General features: G+C 49.1%; 1 protein-coding gene across 1 annotated transcript; it reads left to right on the forward strand.

The window, feature by feature from the left end:
• Positions 1–636: 636 nt before the first annotated feature.
• LOC137668285 (GDNF family receptor alpha-4-like) lies at positions 637–9,133 on the forward strand. The gene is made up of 8 exons (XM_068409690.1): positions 637–679; positions 4,368–4,643; positions 5,309–5,401; positions 5,825–6,170; positions 6,251–6,360; positions 7,454–7,588; positions 8,559–8,689; positions 8,999–9,133. The coding sequence occupies exons 1-8, from the start codon at positions 637–639 to the stop codon at positions 9,131–9,133; spliced, it is 1,269 nt and encodes a 422-aa protein (XP_068265791.1).
• Positions 9,134–10,628: the final 1,495 nt, after the last annotated feature.

Here is a 10,628-nt window from a genome sequence, read left to right on the forward strand (position 1 = left end):
GGTAGACTCTCAGAAATGCCGTCCGTAGTGCGGATACAGACAAACGGCTCAGTGGAGGCAGAGCCAGGAACAGGTAAGATACTGAAATAGGACCCTTCACAACAAAGCCAAAAGGAAGAAGCCAGAAGCTCACTCATCCCCCCTGCAGACCAAAGCAGCACCAAGGGAGTTTATTCAAAGCCAGCAGCATCTGTCCCCTCCACCAACACTCCCCCCGTTTCAGACTGACTTTCATCAACGCGCGCCCCCGCGGGTGCTCCTCACCGAGCAGCCCCAGCTCTGCCCTCAGCCCGAGGACGTGCTGCCCAGCGATAAACGAAAGCCCCTTTCGAAACGCCCTCGCAAACCCCCGCGGGGCCCAGCAGCCCCCCGCCCCGCAGCCCCCCCCGCACCCCGCCGCCGGCCCGACGGCCGCCGGCCCGACGGCCGCCCGCCCTCCTCGGCTCCGGGCGCAGCCGGGACCCCCGCGGGCGGCGCCGGCACCCGGGGGCGGGCCGGGCCGCGGGGCGGCGCTCGCCGCCCGCACCTCGGCGGGGCGGGGCGGGCCGGGGCCGCTCACACCCCGGCGGGCTGCACGCAGCATGCGAGCGGCGGCCCCGGGGCTGGCAGCGGTGACCGTCGGCGCCGGGCTGCAGCATGGGGCTCGCCCTGCTCCTGGGGCTGCTCCTCTCCCGAGCCGGTAACAGCGCCCGGAGCGCGGGGCGGCCGGCGGGGCGGGCGCCGGGCTCGGGGCGGGCTGCGGGCGGGCTGGGGAGGGCGGCGGGGCAGGGCGACGCGTCCCCCGTCCCGCTCCCGGCGGGGCCGCCCGCGTCCCGGGCCCGCCGCGGGGCGGCTGCGGGCGGCAGAGGCGGCGCCGGGGCGGCCGTCCGGCGCCCCCCGCTGCTGCCGTCCGCGCTCCGCGGCTGCGGGCGGTGGGGCGGCCGGCGCCCCTCGCTGCCGGGCGGACACGCAGCGCGTCCCGAGCGCGGGGCTCCCGGCCGCTGCCCGCCTCGCCCTTCCCCGGCCGCCGTCTGCGGCTGCCCCCCGCTGCCCCGGGCGCAGGCGGCGGGGAAAAAGCCGCTTCCCGGACGGGGCAAGGCGGCTGCTCCTGTGAGCCCGGACGCGCATTGCAAATGTGTCTGTAACCAAAGTGGAGGGACGCTCTGGGAGGGGAAACGATCGACCTCGAGTCAAGGCTCGAGGAGGGGACGGGGGCCCCTCGCTCCCCTCGCCCGCAGCAGAGGGGCAGGGGCCGGGAGCGGACCCCTCCGCGGCGGAGGAGGCGCAAAGCGAGCCCTGCTCTGGCTGGACCCGCCCTGACAGACTCCTGCTGTACCTCTCACACGGACTTGGTGGAAAGCTTTTTTTGATGCCTACCCTCCGTGCACTCCCCCTCTGAAACGCTTCAGGCTGATAGCTTTTTCTCAGATGAGGCTCAGTTTGCAAAGACCAATCCAAGGAGCTCCTGCGGGGATGCAGCTGTTTGTTCTGCTCTGCCTTCTACTGCTGCCAAGGCACGAGAGCCGAGGGTAGAAATTATTCCTCTTTCCAGTTCATCTCTTGTATAGTCGTCATGGCTGATGTGACTAGAAATATAGAAATTACAAAACTGGCTCTGGGATGTCAGTGCTTTACACTCAGAAAAACCTGCAGCTGCTGAATATCACAATGACTGCTATAAAAATGGGCTGATGCACTGAGATCTCAGTAGCGCTTGCAGCCACATGATTACAATAGATTTCCCACAATTTTCCATGTCCAAATACTAATGCTTCTTTGATAACTCTGCTTAATAAAGGAAAGGTTTCTCTTCTGCAATTGTCCTCTTTCCATAGCATGGTGCACCAGGTGCATCAAAATAATACATACGTATATATGTTGCCCAGAGCAGCTGTGGCTGCCCCCTCCCTGGCAGTGTTCAAGGCCAGGCTGGATGGGGCTTGGAGCAGCCTGGTCTGGTGGAAGGTGTCCCTGCCCGTGGCAGAGAGGGTGGAAACTAGATGATCTTTAAGGTCCCTTCCAACCCAAACCATTCTATTATTCTATGATATATGACAGGACATGGAGTGAAAAGGGAGAATAAAGGGATACTGTATTACCTATCCCTTTTTTCTAAGGTATAAATAACCATAGTCTGTGAATTGATTATTACCTGTTAACTTTTCTTTTTTTAAAATTACAGAAAGGACTCCCATACACATGCATCTTTAACATGTTCTGCAACCTAGACCATAGGTCTAGGAAAGAATTAGCTTTCTCATTCTTGGATGTTATTATCTGGAATACTAAGACAAAGTTTTAAAAAAAAATGAAACGACATGTCAAGTATTAGGGCTTAAGACAATGCATAGCTATTAAATGATGCCTGTGGAGGAGGACTGTTTTAAATTTGAGGCTCACAGCAGCTTCACCTGAAGCACCTGGTACAAGCCAGTGGTAGAAACACAGTCCATCCACTTAGACCCAGCTCTGCTCTACCCTAGCAATTACCATATCGCTTTAAAGTTTTAAAAATGTCACTTCAAGCTCAAGTGCTTACTGAGCAGAATTCTTAAGGCTAGGAAAGTTCATCCTGTCCTTTTATGAACTTCCCACAACAGGTGCTGCAAGCCACTGTTGGAGGTGGGATACTGGGGGAGATGGTACTTTGGCCTGGCCTGGTGGGGTAGGTTAGTTCGCTCCGCTTAGGGTTCCAGAAGCTGCTGGAGAGAATGGACAGATTTGCTATTAGGAATCGCGCTGATTGCAACCTTACAGGATGTAATCATACTCTGAATGTTCATTAAGGTTGTGCCTAGGTGTAATGCCTAACCAAAACCCACTGTGCTGGGTACAAAGCATTTCTGATGAGAGGTTTATTTCCAGGGAGCTTACAAAGCCACACAGTCTCTATGTAACAGCCAGATGAACAAAGCACAGTAAGTTGCTAGGAAAGCAAAGACATTTGTACAAGCGAGACAGAAACACGTAGATAGTATTACTGGGCTGTAAGAAAAGTAGAAAGTTATAGCAGCAGACTAGCATAGAATCATGCAGCCTCTGCTTACAGCAAATAAACTGATGAAGCCAGCAAAAGTGAAGGAAGTGAGAGAACAAATCAGATGATGAAGGTGGTATACCGGGCAATATGAGCTGTACCAAGAGTTTTTTCTAATCTGTAGTGAAGGCAGACTGAAATAGGACTACTGCACCAGCTGAACACGAGAATGATAGGTAAGGTCATGTACCCAAAGAACATTAAAGGTAGGTATAAGGCTCAGCACAGTCATTTCCTAAAACCAGCCAAGCAATATTGTCCTGAAGGGAAGAAACATACTAGCCTATATATAAATTTTATTAGCAAACAGTCTTGTTCCAGGTCTTCATTGTACTTGTACTGTAAACACAGATTCATATATTACAGAAATGATGAAAGATTAGACTGAATTCACCTACCTGTGACAACGTCATGCTAGGTATCATCCCAGTGTTACCCTTTGGAGACAGCAGTCCATATAAAAAAAATTTAAAAGCTGAAAAAGATTAATCTTAAAGATTATAGTGTTAAATTTAGATTATTTAATACTTCCACAGAAGGTGGTGCATATGTGTTTGTGTGTGTACATATATATATAATCAATGCATGTGTTACGCAAATATACACACACAGACATATAGTCAGAGCTCGCAATCAACCAACAGGTGAAAGCTGGCAGGCCGAGCCTGCATCCCAGCATTTTTGGCAGGGATTTCAAGGACTGGGTTCTACATACTTAAATTAATTGCATATCAGCACTTCTATATGAAGCTACTTGCATCTTATGTTAAGGATTTATTCTATTATGCAAAAAATACACATTCTTAGGTTTCCAAGCTCAGTAAAGTAGTTGTTTTTACATGCTCCAAATGGCTTTCTCAGTACATCTGTAAATGACCAGCACATACTTTAGCAATGGCAGCACCACTGACTCACAGCACGCAGTGTGCTGTTACTATGTGCTTACTGCGCTGTGGTTTTCATTACCCAGATAGAAGAGCTTCTTCAAAGCAGGCCTCCCTAACCCCAAGGTTTCCACAGGGATTTACTATTCCATAAAAATACAGAGCCATCCCTGATCCTGGCCAAGCAGAAAGAGTTAAGGGTGATAAAAAAAGGTTTTCTTAAACAAAATTATTTCTGAGACTTTTCTTTAACCTTTTGTTCCCTTTTTCATACATTAATACTCATCCTTTTGTTTCTAAATGGAGACAGCTCTTGTTCCGTACTACTCCATATGAAAGACCCCAACCAGTTCTGCCTCGTGAGGGGCGTCCTTACTGAATGCAGAGTGCCTACAAGGCAATGACAACGTGCTTGTGTGCCATTTATCGTGACTGTGATCCTAACGATCTTTTCCCTGCTTGGCCAGGAGACCTCCTGGCTCTGCCAAGGAGTGATTGCATAGCAGCAGAACAGCTGTGCCTCTTGGACTCTACCTGCAATACCACCTACAGGACCCTGGAAAACTGTGCCCTGGCTAAGGCTCGCGTCCTTCCACTGGATCATGATAGCAGGGTCAGATGTCTGAATGCAGAGCTAGACCTCGGAAACAGCTCTCTGCTGCACTGCAAGTGTCAGCGGCGCATGAAGAGGCAGGAGCACTGCTTACGTGTTTTCTGGACCGTTCACTCCAGTGTGACAGATGGTGAGATGAAATAATATGAGTTTACAAGGTACTAGTAAGGCTCACCCCTGCTCCCCATCTGAAAACAACTGTAAGGCCACTTCCCAGCACTGCAGGTGTCACTTTGGAACCACATCTAGTGAAGAGAATTCATTACTGCTCCGTTTGATAAGCAGAGAAAACTGATCTGGTCTGGGGCCCACCTTTCAAATACACCAGGGACCCTAAGAGACACAGACAGCTACTCTGAGGCAGTTAGATTTAGTGCTGTGAAAATCACCTCAAAATGGTCACGTCTGTCCATCACTGAAAACAGCATCCTTGAGCATGCTGCTGCTTTCCAGCTTTAGTGGGATGCTTCTACTTGGCCTCCCACTAGAGACTGCCTGTGCTGCACATGTCCTCACTAGTACTGAGGCTGAAAAAAACCAAATGACAACATAGACCAAATTCCAGCCAGAGGAAATCTGATGACAAAATTTAATGCCCTTTTTACACAGTAATACCTTTGCATCTCCAGCAGAACTGTTCTTGGCATTTGGCTTTGAGCAAGACAGAGCATCTCTGAGCGCCAGGCTGAGGAAACAGCCAGGCACAAATAAGAAAAACATCAATTAAAAAACAAACAAAAAAAGCTACTCACAAAGCATTTCTCCCACTGCATAAAATATCTTTATCTTGCCTAGGTTATTTCAATTTGGAGACCTCTCCCTATGAGAATCCAGCAAATGAAGTACACTGGAAGACAGATTATAATAAACTGGCAGCTCTGGTATCAGGTGAGGATTGTAATGGTTACATGATATAATGCTGCCCTTTCCTATCTCTTCAGGGGCTGAAAATTATTAAGAACAATAATTTGGGGTAATGGCCTCTTTAATCAGAGGAACACCTGCTCTGGATACTTGCCTAAATTTGTTCCCCCACCAAGTGTAAATATAGCCACGGATCCAGGCCCGTGAAACAGGGAATAACCAACAATGATGCATTCTCTGAAACAAACACCCTAACATGAACCAATAAAAAAATACTATTTTTGTAACCAGTACAACTGCAGCGTCACAGGTACATAGCAGGACTAATGTTCTTTGTTCTTTTTGATGTTCCCAATCTGACCACCAAGTAAGGGCTGCTTCTGTTTCCACACAGAATCTTTTCTGGAGACTTGCTTCATTGTTTCTGGGTTTCTTTTGGCTTTGTAGGGTCACAGTTAGCAGGAGATGCAACAAATCCATGCCTGAAAGCAACTCATGTCTGTAATCTGAACAAGAAGTGTGTCCGTCTGCGCACAGACTACGCCTCTATCTGCACCAAGGGAGCAGGAAGCGAGGACGCGTGTGACCGTCGCAAATGCCACAGAGGGCTAAGGAACTTCTTTGAGAAAGTCCCCGAGGATTTCACCAAAAGGATCCTATTCTGTCCATGTCAAGATGAACTTTGTGGAGAACGACGCCGGAAAACTATTGTTCCCGATTGTTCCTTCCAGTATAACACAAAACCCAATTGCCTCTGGCTTCTGGACTCCTGCTTAGAAGATCATATCTGCAAGTAGGTCCCCACCAGCAGTGGACATTAGCCAAGAGAAGAGAACGGCATAGACACTGATAGTCTCGTTTTCCTTCCTACAGATCCCGACTGGCTGACTTCCAACAAAACTGTCAACCTGCAGACATGTCTCCAGATGGTTGCTCTCAGCACAACCACGCTGCATGCCTGCAGGCTTACATGGGGATGATTGGTAAGTAATATCCACAGGAACACACAGGGCAGATGCTTTCAGGCCACAAACTTGCAGGCACATTGATGCTGTGAAGGACCATCTTGCTCTCTTGCAGGAGACAGTGCTCAGTATACCAATGAATATGCCTTAGCCTAATTGATGCTAGTGCTCCCTCTTGCTTCTGAGGTAAATGCAGCCCAAAGAGAGCTCTTCCATGGCATTTATCATTCTACTTTGTCCCATCCTCTGCTGTCAAATCAGCAGCACTTGCCTGAGATTTTTGAACACCTGTTTGCATCATCAGATGGTGCAGAGTGCTCTAAATGCCTGACCAACAGGGCTGTTTGGGCCTGTATGAACTAAGTCATTCCTGCTGCAGGAGTTACATCCTGTCACAGCAGGGATTAAACATGACATTCCCCCACTGCCTTTTAGACTCCTGATGGTTTGTTAGTGCTGGACACACTATCTTCTCAGAGCCAGCCAGAACATGGCACTACCAGATGTTAGAAGGAAGGTCATCTTTGGTCTTAGGCATTCACTGCCAACCTGCCAATACTTTTTCAGAGTGGCTCAAAAGAGGAGCTGTAAAGAGCAGCAATCTCTCAGAAGCTGTAAATCGAGACTGTCCCTTCTGGTTTTCCAGATGTCTCTGCTGGTTTGGTGCTAAGTGAACTCTGTCTGAGTGGCACACTACAGGTGTGCAGCAGCAGTTTGGCAAAAGGCATTTGGCCACACGGCGTTGCCAGCTACACAAGAAGTAGGGGCACCTTGTGCTGCCATATGCCAGTACCACGGCTGAGTCCCTGCAGATGCTTCACATCCTTCAATCTAATGCTTGCGCCAGCTTCAGTTATCAGTGCACCTCACCATCAGATTGCCAGAGCCAGGGGTAGCAACCTCCCCACTTTCTCACAGCCCAGCAGACTTCATGTAGATTCACCAGGCCTGGGTCACCTCACAGGGCTCCTGACCTCTCCTGGGTACATGCATATCGCAATGGAAGGCTTCTGCCTCCAGGGCAGTGTTCCTTTTAGCGTAACAGGACGCATGATGCTGCTTTCATTTGGTGAAGTAAATCCTGATTCCAGTTTCTGGGGGTTTGGGACAGGCACACCCATGACACCCAACTATGTCAGTAACTCCAGCGTGGAGGTCTCGCTGTGGTGTACATGTGAGAGCAGCGGCAACCAGAAGGAGAAGTGTGACCAGATACTCGGCATGTTTGAGAGCAACAAGTGCCTTGGTAAGCATCAATCGTCTCACAGAATCAGAGAAACAGCTCAGCACAGGCAAATTCAAATCCTGTTGATTTCAAGGGCCTACATTGCATTGCTCTTGCATATAGTTCTGTCCTCTTCTGCAGTGTCTCCATGATCTCCTGTCCAACCCATGGGACCAGCCTAGATCTGCTCTCAGAAGTGTTTCTGTATCTTTTGGCAACACTTCTGTTCATCTCAAACACCATGAAGCTATTTCCAAACAGCATTCAAATGAAGGGCTTGCAAAAAAGTCAGAAGGGGAGGTCAGACATGCTGTATCCATGGGTTGCTGAGTAACCACATCAGTGCACCAGGATTATGGGGTTTGGGTTCCCTTCCTTCCCCTCCTTTTCTGTGTTCACCTATGGCCCTCACTTACTTGGTTGAGATAAGTAGCTCCTGACACAGCCCCTGTTACTAGATTCAGCAGCACAGCAGTTACAGAAATCCTGTTACATGCAACTATGTAATCCTAAGTCTGTATTTCTTTTATTTTTCTAGCATTTTAGCAACAGACCTTAATAAGATTTAAATATTTTATGTTTGTAAAAGCTTCCAAAGCATATTGAAGAAGCCAGCATCATTAGATAAATGATTAATATTTAAACCTTGCTCCTGCTGTATAGAAAAGCCTTACACCCAGCACTATAGATAGACCTGCAACCTAAACATCCCATCTGAGATACTACATGCCTGCCCCTCACGAAATACACAGCTGGGACAGTCCCAGAGGGACCCAAGGTCCTCAACTACAGTGCAAATTGGCTCTGCAGTCTGCTCAGCCTCACAAACCAACAGGCCATTCGCTGAACAGCGAGTATGTATTTTCTAACTCAAAGCCACACAGCCTGTGAGGGCATTTCCTAAAATAGCTTCCCTAGACTGCTGTTCGCTAGACTCCAAGGTGTGCCCTAGAAAAGCACAATAAGACTCTTGCTTTACTTCTGTTCGCAGAACATACCATTTGGTCTCAAATGCACCTGAAGCAGACATCTCTAGAAAGACAGGAAGACTTATTTTATTCCTCTTCCCTAAGCTTCCAGGGAGACAGTGCCAGCACATCTCTTGCTTCAGAAATGTCCCAGGTATGCATTGCTTTGTTGCCTTCATAAAGCCGCGAGTCAAGTGGCCTAGAGACAGTAGCTGAAAAACCTTGGATCTGGAGATGTGTGATTTTAGGCATCAAAATGAGGGATGCCACATGCATGCAGAACCCTGGACGACTTTACCTTGAGCTGTTCCTTCCACAGACAAGCAGAAATAGGAGGCCGTGCTGCCTGGCCACAGGATTTTCCTATAGTCTCACATTAGTGCTTAGAACTGGAGGCTCTGCAGCCAGATGTTTGAGCATAAATGTGTCTAACTGGTATTTATTCCTCCTTTTTGTTTCCTAGGTGGCTGAAGGGAAGACACAGCGAGACATCTCCAAACACAGCAGTATGCCTATGGCCTCTTCTGTATATTCTGGAGCTGCTACTTCTTGGCCATCTCTGTCTCTGTTCCTGCCCCTGTTGCTGAGCCCACGTTAACTTGGCATAATTGGCATCCTTCCTTCCCATATTATTAATCTTATTCCATATCCAGGCACCTCCCACTACTGATTTACCTTTGGGAAACAGAAGGCTTCCAGAAAAGAGGAACGGAACAGACTTAACCCAGAATGGCAGTCACTGAAAACCTCCCCCCAACTTGCACCCCACTTTCCCCCAGTCAGGTAGCACTGAGCTCTGCAGATATGGTGCCCACCATTGCTTCTGCCGTGTTGGCATTTTGAGTAACAGGCTAATATTCGAGCGCGTTTTAAAGAAGTCTGAGTTCTGTCAGAACTTGTGCAGGGTTCGGTTTCTGACTGCAGGGAGGGACCTGATACAGTGTGTCCTACCACCCCACCTTCTGGAGCTCTTCCTCAGGCATACAATCACAGAATAGTTTGGGCTGGAAGGGACCTTTGAAGTTCATCTAGTCCAACCCCCCTGCCGTGGACAGGGACACCTTTCACTAGACCAGGTTGCTCAAAGCCCCATCCAGCCTGGCCTTGAACACTGCCAGGTTTGGGGCATCCACAGCTTCTCTGGGCAACCTGGGCCAGTGTCTCACCACCCTCACAGTAAAACATTTCTTCCTGATGGTCCAATCTAAACCTACCCTCTTTCAGTTTAAAACCGATGCCTCTTGTCCTGTCACTACAGGCCCTGATAAAAAATGTCTCTCTGTCTTTCGTGTGATCCCCCTTTATATACCGAAAGGCCACAATAAGATTTCCCCGGAGCCTTCTCTTCCCAGGCCGAAGCATGCCAACTCTCTCAGCCTTTCTTCATAGGAGAGGTGTTCCAGCCCTCTCACCATTTTCATGGCGCTCCTTTGGACTCGCTCTAACAGGTCCATGTCTGTCTTGTACTGGGCACCCCAGAGCTGGATGCAGGACTCCAGGTGGGGTGGGGTAGAGTAGAGAGGGAGAATCACCTCTCTCGACCCGCTGGCCACACTTCTTTTTATGCAGCTCAGGATATGATACAGCTTTCTGGGCTGCAGGTGCACATTGTGGGCTCGTATCTAATTTTTCATCTACCAGTATCTCCAAGTCCTTCTCTGCAGGGCTGTTCTCGATCCATTCATCCCCCAGTCTGTATTGATACTAGGGACTGTCCCAACCCAGGTGCAGGACCTTGCACTTGGCCTTGTTGAATTTATGAGGTTCGCATGGGTCCACTCCTCAAGCCTGTCAAGGCACAGAGTACAGCATACCATCCTGAAGACTGGAATTCCGTGCTCCAGGGTGGGTTGCAAGTAAAGCTCAACAAACGTACACAAAGTCCTTGGTAAACACCAGTTCTGGATTACTTTCAGTTCCCTTTTCAAATCCATTCTTTTAAGTATGTGAAAAAAACCATCCCAGATCAAGGACACTGTAGTACAGTTTATATTCTTGCTCCTTCCTGTTTTTCCCCTTGCAACATATATGTATCATCCATTATCATGGTTAGCCAACAGACTTGGGTTTTGTGGGTTAAGATGGATTTCTGT

The sequence above is a fragment of the Nyctibius grandis genome, chromosome 10, assembly GCF_013368605.1.
Source record: "Nyctibius grandis isolate bNycGra1 chromosome 10, bNycGra1.pri, whole genome shotgun sequence".
NCBI lineage: Eukaryota > Metazoa > Chordata > Aves > Nyctibiiformes > Nyctibiidae > Nyctibius > Nyctibius grandis.